Here is a 25,218-nt window from a genome sequence, read left to right as displayed (position 1 = left end):
AAAAATAATACAGAGACTTGAAAAGTTCAGCCTACTATTACTGCTCTGGGAATCTGCCACATCAGTTTGAACAAGCCAGATTTCCCTGATAGATGATTAAATATGTGAGACTACAAATATGTGGTACATTTATCCTTATCACCTCAACTAACAATCAGCCAACACCAAGGAAAAGAGCTACCTAGATGATTAACAATCAACCAAGTCTAGCAAAAGAACTGCCCATCTGAACTCAACCCAAATTGCCAAACCACAGGACAACGAGCAAAAAATGAATGGTTTTTTCAAACCCTAAATTTTGGGGTGGTTTGTTATGTAGCAAAAGTTAACCGATATATGAATATTCATACAATGGAATGCCGGTTGAAAATAAAACAGATTAAATTACTGATACATGCAATACCTTGGATTAATCCCAAAAATAGTATGCTCAGTGGAAGAAGCCACACACAAAGCAGTATGATTCTATTTGTATGAAGTCAAGACCCAGCAAAATTATTATATGGTTACTGAATTCCAAACACTGGTTGCCTGGTGGGTGGGGTGGGAATGGAAGGAATGGTGACAAGACAGGGGCAAGAGGGATCTTTCTGGGATCATAGAAATATTCATGGGGAGTCTTGAGAATCCTCATGGCTGAGTTGAAGAGTTAATAGGCAAAAAAAGAATTCCAATAATATTAATTAAGTTGTATAATATAGGTATTTAACAGGGTGCTATATGAGTACAGAGCAGAGAGTACCTATCTGTGCCTTTTGACATTTGGGAAATACTTCCCTGAAAAGTAGTCTTGAAGTAGCCCATGCTGCATGTAGGCACTCACTATATGGTGTTAAATTTTATTTGTTGGATAGGAAAATGCCATATTCAAAAGCATGAAGGTATCAAACAGTATGTCATATATATGGGGGTAACTACCTGGAGATTTAATATGGAAGAGTAAAGGGGAGCCACAAGAGTTGGGGCTGGAAGGATAACCTTGGGCCAAATCACACATGTTCTTGAATGCTTTGGTATTAATTCTTTATCATATGAGCAAGGAGAGCCATTGATTAGATTTTCAGGCTCTTAGAACCATACCGCCCCTATGACCATCCACCTAATGTGAGGCTTGCCTTGCTCACCAACAGTAAACTGATGGTAATTAGTGGCTCACCAATATATTCTAATATAAGAAGCCCACTCTGGTGTGTAGAAGCATATATAAACAATTCAGAGGAGGACTATAAAATCATGATGCGTTGGAATCACTGAAAGAGAACTGAAATGGTAATTAAATGGGTGGGAGGAACATTCCAGTTCTTCTACACACCCCAGGCTCCCCACAAGTGGCATTAAACTCCTCCATGGTTTGTCTGATAGCTGAGCCGGTTTTTTTCTTGCTGATTTCCAACCTCTGCTAATCCAAAGCTCAATACTATCCTCTATATTCAAATTTCAACTTGGAAAAGTCGGTGAACTTAATTTTAGGATTTTTCTTTCTGAATATGAATTCACTCAGAGTTTTAGAATCTTATGTTCCCTCATGCGACAGTAGTCAGTTTTGCCAGTTGGATAAGTTAACAATACCATGTAAGAGTGAAAAACATAGTATTTCAGGTTTCTAGACCCGGACTCAAGTTCTTACTATCTCTTAATCTTGGAGCATCACTTAATTCCCTCAAGCCTCAGCTTTCTCTTTTGTAAATCATGGGTAATATGGAAAATCTCTCCTTGTTCTGGAAAGAATAGATAGAACAATAGCCATAAAGATGTGAACATATGCCCAGAATATAGTGAACACTTCAACAATGCTAGCTATTACCTTGAACAGTAATCACTAGTCTTTCCTTTTCTACCTCCCAGGACGTGAGGGGTTCGTTAGATGATTGGTTGTTTGAAGTTTAAACACTGAAAAATGAAAAAGTAAAACACACAAATACAGTTGCAGTTTTTCCTAGTTTATATATTCCCAAGTGGTAACAATTGTTACCATTAATTAATGAAATCCTTTTATTCTGAAGTCCTTGACCCTCATATTGGCTGTGTGTTTCACCCTCATATTGGCTGTGTGTTATGTAGAAAGAAGATAATCTAGGATTTAGGTTGAAAAGAAGGTAACTCAGATAGAAAGGAAGAGAGGAACAGTGAAGAACACCAATCATAGCCAAGTTCTGACTCCAAAGTTATTCAATCCAACTAGATCACCCTGCTGCACATGGATAGAGCTGACGGGTCTTTTACATGACACTTTAATTCAGTTTTGTGCTTTTTAAAATTGCTTTGGGAAGAAACTGGTCTTCAAATTTGTGTCTTCCACAATCCACATCTTATTCCCCTTGGGGGTTCTTTTTCTGTTAGTACCTTCATTCCCATTCATCTTCCTCTGCCACATGTTACAGAAAGTACTTTGCTTCAGAAGCAAGCTTCATTGAATGCTACATAAAATACCTTTTCATAGAGCGTAAAGCTTATTCCCACAGATGTCATGGTAAAGGGACTGATTACTCTAAGCTTCCTATTTAACTATATTTTCAAAACCTTAATAGTAAGGTTTACTGTAACATTTTGAAGCAACTCTTCTCTCTAGCTGGTATGCCGATGTTTCCTTTTTTAGTTTTTGGTTTTTTTATCTTTTCTACTACAGTGAGAGCACATTCTTGTTGACATCATTTTTATGTAAAGTTAATAATTTTTTATAATGATGAGCTTGTCATTTAACACTTTTTCTGATACTCATTATCTGCCAAAAGAAGAAACACCTCATGAAGGTTCATCCAAGTTGAATAACATCAACTCTCTTACACCTCCCACCACGTAACCAGTCAGCCTGGACTAAAATTCCGGGCTGTGAGAGGACAGCATATGCCTCCAAGCCATGGGGACATTCCAGAGTTTGATGTCAGACTTGTAGTTTGCCCAGTGAGATTTATGAGTCCCGGCTGTATTTCTTGACTCAGCTCCTGTTTCTGTAAAGAAACACTTAAATGGAAATCAACTTCTAGTCTGGAAGATGATAACTGGTCAATTCCAGAAAGGTCTCTAGTGGAGTCTAATCTACTTAGTATCCTATTGAAAGGAATGACTTCTGCCTAAACAGAGGCCTTGTGCCCACACACGTGCAGCAGTATTATTCTAAGGATCCTAGATTCCCCTAGAAATGTGGACCAGACAGAATCTTAGAGACCGAAGACAATGTCTTTTTCACCATCGCCCAAATATTAAATGGCCTGCTATATTTCATCACAGTTACTTTCACATGGAAAAACAGAATATTTACTAAACTAACATGGGTAGATGTGTTCACTTTGCTCTTTGCTAAATGTTAACTGTACAGAAATTATACAGAAATGTTATTTATACAGAAAACATATGAATGGACTATTTCCAACTTTTATTTCTAAACAATGATAATTTACTCATTACTTATTTTTTAAATCTCTGAAGGGAAGTGATCACAGAGGTCATGGGGTTTTCAGTGATGTCCCCAGGAAGCAGTCAACCATCAATCTGCATGGGAAATTCTCTATCATCATCATCACCATCCTCACCGTGTTTGTAAAGAACTTTCTATGAGCTGGGAAGTTCACTCATCCTATCTCATTCCTCTGTCTCCCTTCACAGTGTGCTTACAATTCTGCTGAGTATCTCTCTTCAGCTGTGGTACCAGCATTGAACACTGTCAGTATTCTGACTGATGAGACGAGAAGGAAGTGGGGCTATTCACCTCCCTTGTTCTACACACAGTAATTCTCTTCAGCTAGCCAAGGACCACACTGCTAGTTTAGGCATCCTCCATATAATTACAGAATTTGATCATCAGATCATTGTTGTTCTTTCTCAAGAATTTTAAAATGACATGCAGAATAGGACTTAGGGTGAGACACCTGAAGCATGCTTATTGAAACTGCCCTCCAGTTCTAAACTGATCTCTTCACTGCGGCTCTTTTCAGAGTCTAAGTCTTTAACCAGATACAGATCCAGTGCATAGTCTCCATGCACATACTATACATTTACATATACATATTCTTACACTGTCATCTTATTCATGATTTCTTGAACTATCATGGTGTGATATGTGCTGAAGCACCAAGTATGTTATATATTCCAAATTTTCCTTATCTTCTGATCTAGCACCTCTGAAAAAGAGAGAAATGTTAATATAGTTTTAGCACCTTTTTTAAAAACACAGGTCATTTTTGCAACTAGTATTGCAGTACAATTCTCCTAGTCTCTTCAGAAGAATCTAGCCTTGTACTCCCACTGTCATCTCTAGAACAGCACACTCCCTCCAATGAAACACACTGAACTCTTTTAACCCTGTCTGTTGATGTCAACATACCTAAGATGGGCTAATTTATTTTTGCATGTCTTACTTGTACAACTACTTTTGCTTTAGGGTCCCTATTATCTCTGAGCAAAAATTATGCTATTTGTACCATTTGCTCACAAAAGAATCATGTACTTACTTTGTTCAAAGTTGCTACTGGACAGTATTGTTTACATTTTACAGAACATTGTAGCATTTCTCTTTCTCAAGTGCTTTACTATAAATAAATCAGGGTCCCTATTACCTGTGACATGTATACAATCTTAGTTTTATTATTAAACTTAGTTTTATTACCAAAATAGTAGCGTGTTGTTGACAGGTTGCTTTTTGCATTTCCCAATCATTTTCTTTTTTTTTTTTTTTTTAATTAATTAATTTATTTATTTTTGGCTGTGTTGGGTCTTCGTTTCTGTGCGAGGGCTTTCTCTAGTTGCGGCGAGCGGGGGCCACTCTTCATCGCAGTGCGCGGGCCTCTCACTGTCGCGGCCTCTCTTGTTGCGGAGCACAGGCTCCAGACGCGCAGGCTCAGTAGTTGTGGCTCACGGGCCCAGTTGCTCTGCGGCATGTGGGATGTGAGATCTTCCCAGACCAGGGCACGAACCCGTGTCCCCTGCATTGGCAGGCAGATTCTCAACCACTGCGCCACCAGGGAAGCCCCACTTTCTTTTTTTTAATTGAGATATAATTGACATATAACATTGTATTCGTTTTAGGTGTATAACATAATGCCAGTTATTTTCAATGAACAATTCTGGTTACAAACTCCCATTATGGGTCCTGTCTCAAAAACTAAAGGTATCTTGTGGCAGTTCTATTGCACTAGATCAGCCATTTATTTGGTCACCTCCCAAACGGCAGATGTACAGAATAGTTGAACTACTGCTCTCAGTACAGTTTTTAAAACTAATGGGATGTTTAAACTCTGAATGAGGCATTAACCATGATGCCATTTGAATTTTGTTAGTCGTCTTTTACACTGCCTGGCTCTTCCAGCTTTACTAATACATTAGACTCATTTGAACCCGGGTAACTCTTTGGTAAGGTTGGCCTGAAGAAATCTACCAGTCTCCAGAGGCCAATTTAGAATGGGAATTATTGGTTAAGCCAGCGTTGGCATGCAGTTCAGTCCATTTCCCAGCCTTAAGAAGATAAGGCAAGTTTGCACGTACGTCTACCTTTATTTAATCTTTTAAAAAGTGTTTAATACGGTCATGCTTGGTGATGCAACACAATACCTAAAGGCTGGTATTAAGATATGCTTCTGATCCTCTGAAAAGCTTTTCTGACTCAGTAGGCTGTGAAAGTTCACAACAGCCCTAAAGGCAATCCTCCATGAGTTACTGTAGATTGATAACTGCACCTGGATTATTCATAGCAAAGAAAATTTGCAACATGCTCCTTAATAGCCCAGCCATTGGAATAGTTTAGGATAAGAATCATCTGGTGGACAACTGAAATGATACACCAGTCTACATAAAAAGTATTTCATATAAAAGACCTTCATTAATAACACTGATATAATCATATTAGAATATTTTGCTAAAGCAATCTTGAAATACGTAAATGGAGTAAGATGCAAAAGAGCAAGTAAAATCATCTGCAACTTAAAAGTATATTTTTTGAGCGTATAATATCCTTCTGTTCAAATCCATATTACAAAAAGCATGGGCTTATAACATCTGAATTATGAATTCAGAACAAAAATAGATGATTTAAATGAAACACAGCACAAATCTATTTGAGAATGAGACATTTGCAGATAAAAAAATAGTGTTTGCTACCCCCATCTCCACTCCCAGTCAAAAAAGGAGTGTTGAATAATAATTCCATATTGTATCAGCATAAAAAACTATTGTGAACTTCTATGTTGATCTAAGGGCTCAGAATTAAAATGTGTCTTTGTACTTAAGAAAACAAGTACATCTACCTTGTTTAAATATATTTGCAAATTTAGAAATTATAATAACAATACAAAAGGTCTTTTAACATAAATGACAGTTGCCTAGAATGTACTATTTTTAAATTCATCTTTTTATTGTGAAATAATTGTAGAAATACATAGAAAATAATTGTGAAATACATAATGCAATTGTATGAAATAATACAGAGAGATCTCGTGTACCCTTTATCCAGTTTTGCCCAATGGTAACATCTTGCAAAACTATCGTACAATATCACTATTAGGATGCTGACAGTGGTGCAGTCAAGAGTCCCTTGTGTTGCCACATCCACTTCCCTGTGACACCCCACCTTCCCTAGTCCTGGCCACCACTAATCTGTTCTCCATTTCTCTAGTTTTGTCATGTCAAGAATGTTATTTAAATGGAATCATACAGTATACAACCTTCGGGAACTGGCTTTTTTCACTCAGCATAATTCTATGGAAATTTATACAAGTCGTTGCATGTTATCACTAGTCCCTTTCTTGTACTGCTGAGTAGTATTCCATAATACGGATATGCCAGTTTGTTGAACAGTTCACTCAATGAAGGACATCTGGATTGCATCCCGTTTGGGGCTATTATGGATAAAGCTGCTATATGCTTTAGTGTACAGGTTTTTGTGCGAACACATCTTCCTTTCCCTGGCATAAATGGCCAGGAGTGTGTTGCTGGGTTATATTGCAGTTGTGTGTTTAGTTTTTTTAAGAAAACTTCAAACTGTTTTCCAGAATGGCTATACATAAATATTTCTGTCTTTTCCTTCCAAGATTTTTGTAGTTGGTCTTCTAAATTTTGACCATCATCTTAGTATGAATTTCTTTGGGTTTTTCCTGTTTGGGCTTCAATCAGCCTCTTGAATACGTAAGTCAAATTTGGAAAATTTGCAGTCACTATTTCTTCGAGTACTTTTTCAGTACTGCTAGTTTTTTCCTTTCCTTTCAGGACTCCAATGACACAAATGTTAGATGTTGTATTATAGTCCTATGGCTGTATGAGGCTCTGTTCATTTTTTTTTTTTTAGTCTACTTTTTTTCCTCATGTATATTGGGTAATTTCTACTGTTCTATCTTCAAGTTCACTGATTCAGTCCTGTCTCCTCCATTCTGCAATTGAGTTTTTTAAATTTTGCTTATTGAATTTTTTTTTTTTCAGTTCTAAATTTTCAGTCTGGTTCTTCTTTTATCTCCTATTTCTTTGCTGACACTTTTTTTTTCATTTCAAGTGTGTTCATTTTCTTGCTGAAGCATTTTTTTTTACTTTAAATGTGTGCCAGATAATTCTAACATCTGCATCCAGCTCTGTGTTAGCTTCCACTGGTTGTCTGTTTTCATTCATGTTGAAAACTTTATCCTTATTGATACAGTGAGGAATTTTAAACTGAAACATGGACACTTTGGGTATTATATTATGAGACTCTGTATCTTTCTTAAATCTTCTGTTTAGCTGGCTTTCTCTGGTGCTCCTTTGGCAGGGGAAGGAGAGACACTGACTCATTACTTCCGAGCAGGGGTTACAAGTCCAGATTCCCCACTCAGACTCTACTGATACTCAAGAGAGGAAGGGCTTCTCATTAAGGCTTGGAGACAGTGGAAGTTGCTGCTCTCTACTCAGCCTTCACTGGTACCTCCATGGCTAGGAGGGGTAGGAGTGCCTTGTTACTGCTCGTCCGTTGGCTTCATCTGACACCACAGGGGCAGGGGATTGACCTCATTACTGCTGGCATTGGTGAAAGTCCTGATTCTCCACTAAGCCTCCTCTGACACCACCCCAGTTGGGAAGGGAGGGGGTGCCTTCTTACTACAGAGTGAGGCCAGAAGTCTAGACTCCCTTTGGGAGGTCTCTACAGACACTACGGAGGGGGACTTCCTCCTTCCTGGCAGGAATGAAAGTCCAGGCTCCCTGCCTCACTTCTCAGACACCACGGCCTGGCCAGGAGGGAAGACTTGGCTCCCTATTCTTTGCTGCTGTGGCTGGGGAGTGGGGTTACAGTTTTTTCTGTGGCATTGGCTTAAGAGGGCTATTATTGCCTTAAATTTTTTTTCTGTCTTGTTAGGCTGTCCCTTTCCTGGTCCTTTGGTTAGAGAGAGCAAGCTTTTGTTGGGGCTCTTTTATCTGTGCCTATTGGCATTTCTGTGTCGTGGGCTTCTTCAGCCCCAAGTATGGTATATATGAGACAAAAGAAAAATAGGAAACTCACTCCCATGTCCTTCTTTGGGTCCCAAGATTCCTAGCCAGTCTACCTTCTTTCCACCTTTCAGAGTCTTCCTATGTGTGTTTTATATATATAATGTCCAGGGTTTTCAGCAGTATTTAGTGGGAGGGTTAGGGAAAAGTATGTCTACTCCAACTTCCTGAAAAAAAGTCCAAAAGATAGTATTTTAAACACTAAGGCTGTTACATTTTCAATTATTACAATTAAATCTTTTTAAATACTTATCAAAAGGCTTCAGTTTCCTCTTATCTATTAGCTTCTAAGTGAATTTCTGGGATATACAGTCATAATTTGGTTTGTAGATACAAAAAAGAATTTTAATCTGATTTAGTTATAGAGAGAAAATATCATTTCCTTTCAGCCAGTAATGATATCAAGATGATATATAATTCCCTATCAAGTGAATTAGAAATGAACAAATCATATTAGATGTATCAAGGTGAAAAGATGAACAAAAATAAAAAGATTTAGGCTTAGCTCTGCTTTGAATGCCAAAGACTAAGACAACTGTAATATTTTGGTTTTTTACAAGTGGATAATTATATGTTTGCCGAGCATAATACCACTGGTATCTTTCATTGTTACTCTAAGCCATCTTTAAATAAGGAACAGAATAAAATAATTTTATTTTAATTCCAGGTATTCATATCCACTATGACAATGTGGGTCACTGTTTCCTACCTGGGAACCATTACAAAACAACAACAAAAACAACAACAAAACACAACATACCAAACCCCTTCACATTGCCCAAACTCCTGAAATGGGGCCTCTTGCTCCTCTCTGAACATAATCCACATCTTCCCATAGGTTGTCTGAGCTCTGCTTGGAAGATGTTCTCACCTTTCCCCTGTTATTCCCTCTCAAAGCCTTCCACCCCCATCTCCCGAGGTCAATCTCCAAAATGCCAACCTACAACCTACCCTGGGAATGGACTGCCAGTTCTTTGGGAAGGCAACACTTTAACTCAGTCTTAAAGGATGAGTTAGAACTACTCAAAGGTGGAGAGCTGAGCAAGGAAGGAAGGGAGGAGATGTAGGGCATTCGCATGCTTTGTTGGCAGAAGGGGTTAAAGAGTTAAAGAACAGAGGGCAACCACCTGATATATGTCTGCAAACTACCAACAGCTTAATACTGGCATCAATTCTGAGACAAGGAGTGGTGGGAAATGAGGCTAGACGGGGACTATATATCACATTAGGAAGGATTTGTATTTTGTGAAAAATTTTATACTTCTTCAGTAGAAGATGGGGTGCTCCTTAAGTGTACTGTATAGAAAATTACATAGTTAGAATTGCAATTTGATACATACTCAAAGCCCTCTGATTATAGCCCTAATCTGTCTTCACAGCTTTTATTTCTGTTGCTCTAATATGAGTTCCACAAACTCTCATCAGATGGAAGGACTGGCTCTTCCTTGAACACAGTCTATAACTTCCCCGCTTGATGAACTCGCTCAGGAAAAGCAAGGCCCATTTTACCTCTCCTCTGCAAAAATACATGTAATGTTCTTCCAAAGGTAGTTGTGAGGATTAATGAGCTAACGCGTGAAAGCACCCAGTTTACCGTTTGTCAGTTAGGAGACAATCAATTTTCTTCCTTCCTCCTGGCACTTATCTTAATCTACTTTGAAGTACAATTATATGTGCACCCCTGTTACAAGACTGCAAAATCCTTTCGACTGTGTCTAAAACAGTGACTCTAAACAAGGGGCAGTTTTGCCTTTGAAGGGATGTATGGCAATGTCTGGAGACATTTTGGATTATCTCAATTATCAACTGTCTTGATCATAGGATGTTAGTAGTTATACATCCTATAATGCATAACAGAGCCCACAAAAAAGAGTTACTCAACCCAAAATGTCAGTGGTGCTGAGGTTGGGAAACCCTGGCTTGGTTCATCTTTGTGGCCCAGGCAGCAGTTAGCAGAGTTGCATGTTATAGGAAGTATTCAGAGCTGTAAGAAATTCTTTGAAACTGCTTTTCTGTAGGTAAATTTATAAATTGCTGTGAGGGAGTAAAAATTAAATTAGAAATTTATTTGGTGTAGGAAAATTGAAAGGTAACAGAGGTTTATGAATCTTGATTAATTTGGGAGAAACCAATTTCCATTTGTATTTAGAGGTGACCAATTTAAAAGCTGAAGTTCTCTTAATCAGCAAGCTTTTGTAATGAAATGCAGCAGGATTTACTTTTATATCAAAGTCACTCCCCTGACAGTTAAAGAATGCAACCGAATACAATTAAAAGATCACTGGTAAGCAAAATACAGTGCCTTGGCTGCATTCTGGGAGAGGAGTACAGTTAATAATCTAGATTCTAGTGACACTTTAATGAGAAGTTTGAACTCACTGGCCCTGAATCTCAGAATTTATCAATGTTCTTTACCTAGATTTTCATTTCAAAGTAATTAAGTGATGAGCGAAAATCAAGAGAAAAGTTTGTGATTAGGAAAAAAGTTGCTTTGTAGATAATTCAAGTAGTAAGTATTTTAAACTGAAAAGAAGAGATAAACTACTGATAAATCTATGGCATTTAGCCACAATGGTAAGGCCTTCCTGTGGAGGAAGAAGGGGAGATATAGGCAGTACCCAGGGGATTTAACCAAACCCATAGCCTCTTTACCTCGCCACAGTCGGATCCAGCACCCATGACAGAGTACGCATGGGACTAGGTCACTCAGTGACCTAGTGATACAGGCATTTTCATGGGCCTTGGTGGATAAAAGATTAAGAAGTGTTAATCTGTTTCTCCATTATCTGTGAAAATGCTCAAATCACCGTGTGATTTTGTTTGGTCAAATCAATATCTTTGCTAAAGCCAAATAGGATACACTGGTTTTTAATAGTACCCTGTATTCTAAAAATAAGTCCCATAAAAACAGTAACCTGATGATTCCATTATATAAGGAGATTGTTCTTACTATCACAATTTTATTGCCAATAGCAACAGATACTTCAAAGAGAAAAATGCTTATTTGATGACTTTTCTAACATATTTTTTAAAACCTAAGTGCTAACGTAGCATCAGTGGTATGTTATCTAGCTCTCTGTTACTATGTGTAGTGGTTCAGATACTACACTTGGGGGTGGGAGGGCAGCGGGTCCATTGTCCCTCTCATCCAGGATCTGAAAACAAAAGCTCGTGAAGAATATTTTGCATAAGTCTGCTTTCTCATTCATTGCTCTCTCTTAAGCAGGGTCACTGTTTCTGTGCCAGGAAAACCACTGTTTTATCTCATGCCAGATCTCTTTGGAAAAGAACTAGAATCTGCCAGAACGTGCTTTCTTTCTCAAACTAAAATTGAAGATTTTCTAAAGTTCCTTTTAACCGGACCTCTGTCTCCAAACAGTTCTTCTCATTAAATACCTATCAGTGTACCCTCTGACTTAAAATGTTCCACTCACATCTTCCAGAAATATTGCAATCTGTCAGCTAATGGAAAACAAGTTCATTAGGTTTATCACAGCAGCAACCTTTTGCCCTGTACCTTAGCTTCCTGATTGAAGACTGCAGCCTTTTTCCCAAGGCTCCCTTCCCCAATGCCAAATACTCAGTAGGATCAATGCCGGTCTGAAATGTCATCGTGAAAAATTTTCATCACTGTCCTGAGGACATGCCTTTAAGGATTCCTCCACACTGGATTATTTTGGAAAAAAAATTTTCCACATATCAGGAAATTCGTTTGCTTCCTTATACCAGTGCTCATTATTTGACTAAATAGTTATACTTATATGAAGGAATACAAAACTACAGCATCTGAGGGGACACATATCAAAGGGCTTTACTGTGCTCCTTCACAGATACTATTTCAGCGAGCAAAGACTTCCCTGACCACAGGGACCTCTGTTGCATGTTTCAGAAAGGATGCTATGATGTGTGCAATCCCAGTCAAATGCACTGTGATATTCCTTACAGTTATCCACCCCGCTGCTCCTCTGTATCATGTCATCTTAACTATACTCGGTATGTCCTGGTTCCTGTTACTGGTCTAAATAAGAGTTTTTCTTACTTACAAAGTGTTGAGGCAACATTTCATGGAATCTCCTTAATATTTTTCTCTCAAAACATTTTTCTGATAGTCAGCAGGAGTCCAATTTTAGAATCTTAGGCTCTGGGCTAATGAAAAGTGAATTAGAAGTTGATTGGCACAAATGCAAATGCTAATCCATTGATGAATGGCCATAATTCTTTATTTTTCCTCTAGACCTAAAATAACTTGTTGTAGATTGCCTGGCAATTAACAAATCTTACACATAAATGCAGAACAAAGGAAAACAGAGTAATATATTCATTTATAAGAGGCACATTATACGAATCAAGAATCCACACTGGAGTCCAGATCCAGTCTGATGAACTATTTTGGAACACTGAATCTAGTCAAAACCACATGCCTTTGAAAAGTTGCTCCCCCAGTGAGATCCAGTACTGTTGCCTTTGCCACATGTCTAAAGCATCTTTGTTTTGTTTCAGCTGGCAGGGTTCATCTACGCCTGTTATGTTGTGAAATGTATAACTGAAGAAGAGGACAGCTGTAAGTATTAAAGCTCTATTCTGTTTCTTTCAAGTTCAGAGCATCTTCTTTACTGCCTCTTACCTGCTTTCCTACTTCTCAGACAATATCCCTTAACACATCATTAGAATAGGGGCTAAGCCCTTTGTACCCATTAGGCTAAAATGTTTTTCATAAAAGTATCCAGCATATAGATAACTAATCAGTTTCACTCAGGACTACAAATCCCAACAATCAGCAATTTGCAATAGTTCCAAAAATTCTCACAAGAACTGACTCAGATTAATTCAAGAAATTTGTCTTCATGAAACCAAATGTTCATATTTCCTATTTTTTCCTACAATTTGATACAAATAGCTAGAACTTTATGTCAGAGTCTCAGCATTCAGCACTACTGCTTGATCCAGAGTTTAGATGGAGGTACCTTCTCACAAGCCTCTAAGTGGCTCCATTGTCCTCTGCTCTTCTAAAAATTGGCAGGTAGAAGGTTTCACTCCTTCCTTGCCCCCTAAGGATCTGAAATAGGAGGATTGGAAAAAGTACTTCAGTGCTCTCTGGGTACTTGCCCATACAGCTATATTTATTCTGAGGAAAAATCAGAGCTGGGAATCATTTTTCTTGGTTTCTAAAAATATTCATAATGATTGGGGTGTTGAGACAGTGGAGGAAAAGATGAGGATCCACTGCTCTGTTATAGGATGATTTGAGGAAAATACTCAAAGAGAAATATGTTTCTTCTTCACTTTCCAGTCATACTAGAAAGAAGGAGGCTGTATCATGTGATTCATTTAGAGGAGGCACATTCTCAATCATATTCACACATGACGTAAAATTAGGAATACACAGTGCATAGTTTATATTGTTGTTTGCAAAAGGAAATGATAGTCCTTTACAAATAAGCGTTTGTAAAACACTCCTGAATGCATCAAGTGCTATGTCAGTTTTGGGATATTTTAAGATGAGTAGGGGCTTCCCTGGTGGTGCAGTGGTTAAGAATCCGCCTGCCAAGGCAGGGGACATGGGTTCGATCCCTGGTCCGGGAAGATCCCACATGCCGCGTAGCAACTAAGCCCGTGTGCCACAACTACTGAGCCTGCGCTCTAGAGCCCGCAAGCCACAACTACTGAGCCCGCGTGCCAAGAGCCTGTGCTCCGCAACAAGTCACTGCAATGAGAAGCCCACGCACCACAACGAAGAGTAGCCGCCGTTCGCCACAACTAGAGAAATCCTGTGCGCAGCAACGAAGACCCAATGCAGCAAAAATAAATAAATAAATAACTTTATAAAAAAAAAATAGATGAGTAATATGCAGTCTTTTACTTCTAGGAATTAAGCATTTTGTAGGGGAAAGAAACATGTGAACAAATAAGTATAATAAAACTCTGTAGAGTGTATAGTGTGGGGAGACAGGAAAGGAATCAGGAAAGGTTTCACAGAGGACACTCTTGAGCTTGGTCTTGCAAAATAAATAGATATTTGGATAGCAGATACGGGAATAAGGTGATCCCAGGCAAAAGGTGGAAAAGAACCAAGACATATCACAGCCTTCCATGTTGGGGGCAGAGCAGTCAGGTTATTATGACTGAATTATATCCTGTGCTAGAGGTGGGTACCCAGAGACGACTGGAAAAGATGAGATAGTAGAAAAACGGTTATGACAAAGTAAGGAGTCTGGACTTTATTTTGTATAGCATGATGGCCAATCAATTGGCAGTTAATAGAAAGAGAATAACAATCAGAAATGCACTTCAGAAAAAACATAATGGTATCAGTATGAAGGAGAGACTTGAATGGGAGGGTCGAGATTAAGGAAAGACAGACAGATTAGGACACCGTGAAAATGACAGAGATATGAGATGATGAGGGTCTGGACTAAGACCAGTGTTGGAGAGGGAGAGGATAGATATGTTATTAAACATAAAAATAATACTGATTAATGGGCCATGGATGGGTACTATATAAGGCATAAGGAAGAGACTGATAGATTTCTGAATTTCTGATATGAGTGAATGGCTAGATGGAAATGTCACTTGAGGAAAGTAGAATGGGGATGCAGCAATTGGTTCAGTTTGGAAAGGTTGAGTTTGAGGTGCTTAACGAAGATGCAGGAGAAGATATCTAGTAAGCACTTGTCCTATGCCCAAAAGATTTATTCTTTTGGAAGGGTAAATATTAGGAAAGGTAAAAGATATATGGATTTTAAAATGTATGGACTCCACAAACTACATAAGTTCATTCAGCTATTACCATTCAGTGTCTTTGTGCCAAATCCTTGATGAGTCTATAGGTTAAATTCCATATGGGAATTGAGCTTTCTCTAAACTATAATGTTTGATTTTATTTCACAATGATGTCTGCATTTTTATCTTCAGAAAAATACTGACACACCAAGTCTCCTAGACAGATAATCGGTATCTCTCCAGAATAGTACCTCCCAAGTGGGATCCCAGAAACGCTAGTCCATAAGCTATACTGCTCAAAAAAGATTCCAAAGCCAAGTAAGTTTGACACTGAAAATTTAGAATGCACATTTATGTATTAACATCTCTGAGAGTATTGCAGTAAAGAAGTATGTCCAATTTGTCCTAATCCACAGTTTTGTTTTAACCATATTGCGTTGGATGAGATACAGTGAGGCCAGAAGCAGATCAAAGAGAGAAACCAAAAAGGGTTTTACTACATTCACGGTTCCCTAGGGAGAACACAGCATGCCACGCAGGGCCACTCAAGGAAAGCATCATCGTGGGTCATGAGGCAGAGAGAGAGAGAGAGAGAGAGAGAAGAGAGAGAGAGGGAGGGAGGAGAGAGAAACACACAACACACACACACACACACACACACACACACAAACTGTAAGCAAGTGCTTTTATTGTGGTTTCCAGGGAAAGGACCAGACAAGGCAGGGTAAAAGGGTTTAGGATTGGCTAAGTTTGAAAGAGGTCCCCATGAAATTCATGTTCACTGTGACTGTCAGAGAATAAGGTTTGGGGCTATCCAAGGTCTCCAGATGTTTTGGGTGGGCCAGGCTTAACTTGGGAACAGCCTGTGGTCATTCTGTAGATGTTAAGGCATTTTACAGAAACTAAAACTATAGTTAATATCCCAAACATTTGAACACGGAACCTTTTTTCATAAGAAATCTTAATATTCCAGGGAATTATAATTCCAGGCAACTCATTTTAGGGAATTCTGCCCTAGGTCAAGTTTTGGTCAAAGCCATGTAAATCCAAGGGGATGTGAAGTTACAAATATCTTCTGGAAGATAAGGCTTATCTTTCAAGCATCTAATAAACTGTTTTCCATAATGCTTATGTCTTTTTATGTACTTTGACCACAACTCCTTAAGTGCCTTTATTAATCTAAAAGACAAGCAGACTTATCATAGATAATTTTTCTAATTTTAGTCTTTTTGCTCAGTGAGTAAGATATGAACTACTTTCCTTTTTTTTATATCCAAGTAGACTCATGCTTATCATGAACATTCATGGGACTACTAAACAACCTGGAGGAGATGCTCATTTGGGCCAGTTCTCTGTCCAGTTAGGTCTGTTTACTTGTGGTCATTCACACACAGACAATTATGAATATTTGTTGAGTAAGATGCTTTAGATTGATATTTCCCATGCATTATCATTATCTTGATCACCTGTCTATATGTTTACCTCCAGGCACTGCCTAGAACACATGACTTCCAATGCTCAAGTGTAAAAAAGGGTGCAATATCTATCTAGTTTTCTGTAATTATATTATAAAGAAAATTATTTTGATCCTTTAAAAATGTTTTGGCTTGATGAATGTACAATAAAACACACACACACGCACACGCACACACACACAAATGCTCTCAGAAAGTAAGTCCTGAAAGATGGGGAAAGTTTAATGTATATATAAACAGGGAAAGGACCTCTGTGTAACTATTCTTACCTGCTGTGGATTTGCAATGAAGCGACCTGACGGGAGTGTAGTACAGGAAGAGATGCCAGCTCCCTACCTGCCAAATTAGTTAAGTTTCCATTCCTAAGAGCCTCACAAGGAACACAGGACAGTTTGGGTTCTGTAGCTGTGCTGAGAATGGACTGTGGAGATAAGGGCCTAATTACGGCAGCTGGAAGACTGAAGTATTCTTGACGTCAATAGGAAGCGGACCGGCTCTGTACTCAGTTTTGATATCTGAGGCTCAGCAGCAAGTGTAGCCAGAGAGCCTCAGAGGCTCCACCCTCTAGGGAGCTAAGGCGAGGGTTCAGGCTCCATGAGCGAAGAGTCAAACTTAGACTCCACGAAATAGCAATAAATCATCATTGAACTAGAGGGAGTTCCTGCAGGCACATCAAATGCCTAAGATTTTTTTCTTTATTTCTCCTTTTAAACAGTATCTCATTTACTTTTCTAGAGGCCAGTTTTATAAACACTTATATAGACACGTTAATGCAAAGTTGTTGTTAATTTCCTCAATGAAAACCCTGGGCCTTGAAGTTTACATCTCTGACCCTCTGGTTACCTAAGCCAGAGCCCCAGCCTGACAGGCCAACTGGCTGTGCAAACTCACAGGACAACACTGCCATCTGCTGTGCCTATCAGGAGATGACAACCACCCTTGGAGCAAAGATTTCAAATAGGAAGATGTGGGCAATTCCACCCCCATGTATCAGTCACCTAGGGGTGCAATAACAAAATATAACAGACTGGGTGGCTTAAACAATGCATATTTATTTTCTCACAGTTCTGGATGCCAGAAGTCCAAGATCAAGGTGTTGGCAGGTTTGGCTTCTCCTAGAGCCTCTCTCCTTGGCTTGTAGAAGGCGGCATTCTCACTTCGCCCCCTTTTCTCTGTCTGTGCATGCCCCCACATCTCTTCCTCTTCTTATAAGGACACCAGTTTTATGGAATTAGGGCCACGCACTTATGGCCTCTTTAGCCTTAATTACCTCTTTAAAGGCCCCATCTCCAAATACAATCACATAGCAGGTTGGGCCTTTAACAGATAAATTTGGAAGGGGATACCATTCAGACCATAACATTCCATATCTAAAGATACACACACACACACACACACACGCACGCACACACCATGTGGCTGTTGGCTATTTGAAAATACCTATGGGGAACAGAGTGGGGCTAGCTTCTGCTCACTGGCACATCAAACGCCTGTGGGTAAGAGGCTCCAGGTGGTAATGGTAGCCTCCCTGCTCCTGGCTCACTGCCAGTAGGCAGGAGTTCGGGTCCGCATCGCCTGCTGTGGGGTGGGGTGATCTGCCTTCAGATGAGAAGCTCCTCACCAGAAAAACGCTGGGACCTGCTCCAGAGGGTGTGCCTTGACACTTGAACCTTATTTGAGTGGGGCAACCATCACAACATACTTTTATATATTTGTTCATGAAAAGGCAGCGATATGTCTTAGGAGAAAAGGCTTTCTCCAGGAGAGCGTGCATCCCTCGCTGAGCTGTCTTTGTGGCTGGGCTCTTCACTGTATCATCTGTTGCCAACCATGCTGAGTTTTCCTTATGACCTCCAGTGTTTTCTATTCCCCTCTACTTGTTCTCTTTGACAGTATTCTGTGAAAGAAAGAAAATGTTCTGAGATTTCTGGTCTGGTGCCTTTTATTATACTTGGAGCTCTCCTCTCCCTTAATCCTCAGCTCTTCTGCACCAGAGTCCGATGTCCACTTACAGTGACAGAACTAAGAACTTATCAGCTTCATTAGAGTTGTTGGATGTGACAATTAAAAGGAAAACATGCAGCTGTGGAAAAATAATAACTAATCCATAATAGAAAAAACAGGCAACATGATTTCTCAATTTTTATTATGTTTTCTTATAAACCTTTGCCTTAATAGTTAAACTAAAAATAAAAATAAACATCAGTCCTCTGGAAAATGGATCCATTTTTCTAAGTAGTCACTATCTTTTCTAAAAGAGATTCAACGTGTTTGCAAATGTTCTTAAATATTCAAATCATCCGGGAAAATATGCAGAATGTCATTTTAAAAATATCTTAAGGGGGCTTATTTTGAAAAAAATATTGGAAAATTAATTCTAGATGTTTAAACACACATGTTTAGATACACACATGCACAAACCTACCAACCAAGCACAGATGCATAAAAGCCTGTCCTGAATTCTCCAAAATAAACTGGCCTTGGGATAAAAGTCATAATCGATTTATAGACTCTTTCATTTGAAAAGCAAACCACGGAAATTATTCACTTCTCTGAGGCTAATAATTTTCTGTTATTTTTGTTTGATTTTTCTTCTAAAGCCTGCTGGCCTACACTTCTGTGTATTGAACTCTGTTCTGTATGTTTTGATCGCTTTTCCAGTTTGACAGGATCATTGAGTTTGGATGGGATTCTCTGAGCACAAGGACACACTCTCCCGCCTGTGGGGGAGGGTAGAGGTGGCAAGGGAGGAGTACTCGTCCATTAAAAAATATTTGGTTCTTTCTGTTTATAAAGGAATGTAAGTTTACTGCAGAATGTAGAGAAAATACAGATAAACAAACAAAAAAGAAAATTAGAATGATTTCACAATTTTGAATTCTGGTTCTCAGGTAACATTTGGGTATATGTCTGCTTTCTTCCTTTCTTCCTTTCTTTTTCTTTCTCTCTATCTGGTTGTTAGGGCCATATTATACATTCTGTTTGGTAACCTGAGCTTTCTTTCTTATTATTTATAAATCACTCTCCAAACATAACCTAAGGGGTAGGCAATTAGCAGTTCAAAAAAGGTGCCGAGTTCCTGGGTGCCAGGTTGACAGGTAGAGTTATGAGAATGGTGTGTCTATTTTTACTGTTCAAATATCATACTCAAGCAATCAAATGAAAGAGTAGTATATTATTGTTCTCTTCATAACATTTGTTTTGTAATTCTGAAGGTGACTGAGTGAAACAACCTTGTCCATATCTGCCAGGCTCCCACAAAATCAAAATGTGCCGTTCCTTTCCCCATCTCTGAACAGAATCACATGTGATTAGAGTCTGGAGCCCCAGACTTCAGGTGCTACTAACCTCGAGCGAGTGCCCTGCAGAATCATGGTGGGGCCAAGGCAGAAGGTGTCACCTTGCTCCTCTTCCAACTTCCCAGAGCACAGGAGCTCTGCATTTATTTAATTTTACAACTCTTGATTCCGCTTAAGATTTCTTGTGAACTAAGAACACTGCAGAGTTTGAAATGATAGGAAACTACTGCCTACTGCTCTATTTCAACACTTTAATTTTATAGGCCCATATAGATTAAATGACTTGCCCCAGGTCACTGAGCTTATCGGTGAACTTCTGACATAATATAGCACGTGTTGACTCCCCCAGGGTAAGAGTATTAGGGGATGCTAGTGCGGGCCACAGCTATCTTGACCACCGCTACATCCTCAGCATCCAGCCCACCCCCAACCTGAAGCAGGACTCAGTAAGTATATGGGAAATAAACGAATCAAGCAGCTCTCCACTAACATTTCCTGGACTATATGGAAACTCCTAAGGAAATGTGACATTTGTTTAGACCCCAATTGATTCTAAGTAAATGAATAATGAATTAGAATAAAGCAGCTTTCATCGTTTTCTAGACAAATGGAAGAAAGTGGAAAAAAATGATAAGCTGCCATATGTAAAAATAAAAGACAGCCTAGATGATCAGCACCTGAAACGAATGCTTACATATACATGTGCCTCCTGTCAATCACATGCGAGCTCCTATTAGTGACAACAGCCTTCCCTAACAGTGATACAATTTTTACATTGTCTCCCAAAATTAGTGCTGGTCTTTTTTTCAGCCTGCTGTTAAGTTGCTCCCTCTTGTGGTCAGGGAAGAGAAAACATATGCACTTTATTTTTAAATTTGGATATTCAGGTCCAGGTTGAGTCTTCTTTAACAATCACTTCTCATTTTCTCCCTTTTCTCTTAACGTCTCCTCCATTATACTCTACTGCTTATTATACACACACATACACACACAAACATGCACACTATAATCATCTTTAAATAAATCTAATGTTCCCAAATCAAAAATAGCGGGGAAAGAAATTGATTCATTCCCTATCCTTTGCTGATTCGAAACAATCAGGACCTTGTTTCTAAAGAGTCAATGTTGAGGTAACTATATTCCTACTAGCAAAGGAGGACCTTTAACTGGGGTGTAATAAAGGAGGTATGTGGTGCAGAAAACTGACATGATCCAGTAGATGAATAACATCCAAGTTGTTTTAATCCGCCTCAATGGAAAAGAAAACAACAGCATGTGAAAGGAAGGAGAAGTGGTGACATTTACAGAAATGATTAAAAGAAACATCTCCCATTTTGTTTATTCTGCCTCTTCCAATTCTCTAATACCTAGTCCACCTGTACTGGGTGTCCTGTACTTGTTTCCTCACCATCTCTCTCTATACCCACATGGATAATGACATGAGAAGGAAAGCAGCTAAGTGGCAGAAAAATAGGATGCTTTTAGCACCAATATACACGCTCACAAAATAAAATTGCTGGGATCCCTTAGTCCTACCTTGAAAGGACAAATGAGAACAAGACAAAGAGCTGGCCCAGGAAACAGAAGTCTAAAAGCTCTCCAAAGCTGAGACGTGCTAAGAAAGAAGACTGTACGTTCAAAGTTAGTCTTTTGATAAATGATGCTGGCTGTTGCCAATTTCATTACGACCAGTTTTACTTTAGTGGTGGAAATGGCATCTAATAGGAACAGAAGGCCAGGCTTAGCTATCTCCTTCTTAACAGCAGGAGGACTAAAACCACTGCATCTCTAAGGATGGCCGCCAGGTACGCAGAATGAAAACATCTGAGTGGAGCAGCCTTACACAGAGCGCTGCAAGAGTGCCTTGCAAATAAGCAGCATAGGGCGAACCCTCAATCCTGTGACATTTAAGCGAGGCTGCTCCAGCAGCAGAGTCAGGAGGGCCTCCACCAGGACGGCTTGGCCTTGTGCGGCAGGGAGTGAAGGAGAAACAAACTTAAAGCCCACAGGAGGCGAGGTTTATTTAAATAATAGAAAGTAATTAGGCTGAAGACAAAAATCAGTGATGGCATTTAAAATTACAATTAACTTTAAAGGTTAATTTCCTTGGTGTTAAAATCTTATTTAAAACATTTACCAGGAAAGGAAATGAGGATGTTACTATCAAGGGGTGTAGAGTGCTTCTGGGAATCCATGCCTATTATCACTGGAAAATTAGGTTAGGCCCAAAGTGAGAATTTCAATTCATTTCTGTGTATAATAGATGGCAGTCTGGTCTCAGTGTCAGCAGGGTTGGCTGGGGCAGTGCAGGATTTGCATTTTTTGTTTGTTTATGGGATTAATTGCAAATGTTTCCAACAAAGAAGGCTAGTTTATACATGAACAATCCTGACACACAAAAAAAATTGGATATGGATTGCTGCCTCTGTAACTAACGAAGCTGATGTTAAAGGAATTCCCAAGAGCACAGAGGCAATGGGACGCACATAGTCACTCATCCATATACCTTCATCCCGGAAGTAAGTTAAAAGGAGGCCACAGTATTTCTGTGGGCTCCAAACCCGTCAATCCGCTGCTTCTCTCCCAGGTCCCACCATTTTCATCACTCTGTTTTCCAACTGGGAATTGTCATGTCTCATGTCTCAGGTTCCAATATACCCTATTCAGCAGTTCATCTCCCTGGAAACTTGCTTAGTAAAATCAATGCATGATAGTAGTAACAGCCAGAGGGGAACAACTCCTTTGCACTAAATCTTCCCATTCATTATGCCTTTGCAGATTTGTTCATTTTAAATGTTTTATTGCTATTATCAGTATGTAAACCAATCCCACAAATATGGAATTGTGCAGATCATGGCGCTATGAACAATATTAGCAATCACCTGCTTTAACCCCCCTGATTTTACAGCTGAGGAAAGGAACCTGAAATTGATTGCTCTGAGTCAATCATTAGAGGCAGTGCTGGGAAGCAGAACTTGTCCCCCGACTCTAGGTGTACTTTACACATCACTTCACTGTGAGACTCGACGTAGATTCTTCCAACACATGTTTGCCGAGTAGCCACTGCACATGGTAGGCTGCGTGTTAGTCACTAGGCACGAGGCAGACACTGTCCTTGCCCTCCTGATGCTTACAGCCCAGCACACAGTTCACAGGAGGAACTACACCAAAGCGTGATGAGTGTTCAGACAAGGAGAGTGGGGGTAGGGGGACATACCCCAGGGGTGCCTCATCCAGTTAAGAAAACTAGGAAATTCTTCCCTGGGGAAATGACATTTCCACCGAAACCTAAAGGACAAATCAGGGGGATATGCAGAATTTAACAAAAATAGGTGTCTTTTTTAAAAAGGGTAACTTTTTCCACCCGTATTGACCAAATGGACACCATAATTCACACAGGAATCATCTTAAGTGTTTTTAATGAACCCCATACAGCAAATCTAGTTTCGCCTTTCCCACATAGCTGGAAAAATATTAGAGTAACCACTGGACATCCTCATACCTGAAACTGCTATTGTTGTTCTATAAAGATGAGTAATTTAGGTTTAGTCCTCCTTTCTGGAGGCTGCAAAATAATGCAAAGATTGTGTTAGCAAAAATTACAAGGGGAGGAATAGTTCTCTACTGGGGGATTTTAGCATGCATGCTTTATTTTTCATTTTCCTAAATATGTATGCATTGATGTGCCCACATCCTAATGAAAACCACTGCATTTAAATGGGCTGTGCCTTCTAATATATAAAAATATATCCTGGATGTCAGCTGAGAAGACATACCCAATCATGTCTAACTAGCTTGCCTATAGCCTGTAATAACTGCTCTTTCCAATTTCGACGGAAAGGCATGTCACATAATTGAAAGCCATTCTAATAGGGGAGAACAAAACAGAGACTGGTAAATCTAACCCACCCAAATGGCATGGCACAAAGTGAGGCCAGACACCTTTAAGATAAAGTTTGCTTAGCCATTTCATCATATTCTGCACACGATTCCACAGTTATTGAAAGTAATAAAGATATCTGAATACATAATTTTCTGACTCAAGCTTTACAATTTCTTGATCTTCTCAGCTCTTACCATCTTTGTCACCACTCACTTCACCTACCTCCTTAGTTCCCTTCACCAAGGAGGCTAATTTTTATCACCTTCATTATGGAGGAAGGCGGCTTCTCTAAAAATCACCAGTTCTAAAAGTCTCTGCCTGACTATAAACTCCTATCTTTACTCCCTCCTTGTTCTCCTGCTTCCCTCCTGGAGGAATTTTTCTTCATCTTTATGTAGGAGCTTCCCTCCACTGGAATCTTTGTTTATCTTTCTGCTCATCATCTGTCTCCTGAATCCACAAGAGCGGTGATGCTCTTACAGGCACACTTAGTTTCCTTCCTTGCTTTCTCTTCCACCATCCTTGGATTTTCCATAACCCTGTCTGATGAGGCTCAGGTGCAGTTTCTCCACTCCTAATCCTGGGTTGCTGCACATGGCTGGAGAGAGTCCCTAAACCCAGCTGGATGCTCTCTCCTGCTCAACAAGGCTCTCACTCCTCTCCCATGGACAGTGTGCCACAGTCACCACAGGACGTGCTCCAAACCTTTCCAAGTTCCTTATGTCTAGTTCCCAAACCTGAGAAAATCAAAGCTACCAAACTCCTTCCATTTTTCCCTCAGAATCTCAACAATTCTATACCAGCAATTATCTTTCTGTCTTTTAGAAACCCTCTCCAAATCTGAGAGGAACCGTTAAGCTTTTCCTCTCCAAAGCAATCCTTCCACCAAGCCTTGGCTTCATCCCCTCTGCCTGGTTCAGGAGATGAGCTCTTGGTGTCTTCATTCTCGCCCACTCCACTGTAAAGTTCCTCTTCCCTACATATGGGTCGAAGTCTCATAGACTACAAACCAGGCCGGGCCTAGCCTCTCCCCATCCTTTTGGATAATATATAAGGTGACTTCCAAAACTATTTGAAATATGGAAACTCAGTTCTACGTAGTTTTTTTAAAATACATCTTCCCTTTTTTTCCACAATATGTCACATATGTCACATTCCTACTGCTTGCCAGACCACAATCAACCAACCAAGTGGGCATTAAGGGTTTCCATAAACCTACCTCAGCTTCCGCTGATGATTTCCACACTCATGTCATTCCATACAAAATTCCAGTAAATTCTAACACAAAGTTCTCTTCTTTGACCCTTATCTCCATCTACTTCTCTGGCCTGAAAAATTCTCATCCTTTCAGTAAAGAACCTAAATATATATTCTAGAGCATAATTTGAATCATTCTTTTGGTATA

General features: G+C 39.5%; 1 protein-coding gene across 3 annotated transcripts in view; it reads left to right on the top strand.

Annotated features, from left to right (window-relative positions):
• The window catches only part of NKAIN2 (sodium/potassium transporting ATPase interacting 2), a 1,014,504-nt gene that overhangs the window by 975,966 nt on the left and 13,320 nt on the right, over positions 1-25,218 (top strand). For all 3 annotated transcript variants that reach the window (XR_005022114.1, XR_005022113.1, XM_036870929.1), the window contains one exon: positions 12,937-12,997. Coding sequence is in view for 1 of the 3 variants with exons in the window: in XM_036870929.1 (XP_036726824.1) it covers positions 12,937-12,997 (61 nt within the window). In the remaining 2 variants the exon portion in view is untranslated. The remainder of the gene's footprint in view (positions 1-12,936; positions 12,998-25,218) is intronic.

This window comes from Balaenoptera musculus, chromosome 12, assembly GCF_009873245.2.
Source record: "Balaenoptera musculus isolate JJ_BM4_2016_0621 chromosome 12, mBalMus1.pri.v3, whole genome shotgun sequence".
NCBI classification, from domain to species: domain Eukaryota; kingdom Metazoa; phylum Chordata; class Mammalia; order Artiodactyla; family Balaenopteridae; genus Balaenoptera; species Balaenoptera musculus.
This window is presented reverse-complemented; position numbering and strand designations above follow the sequence as displayed.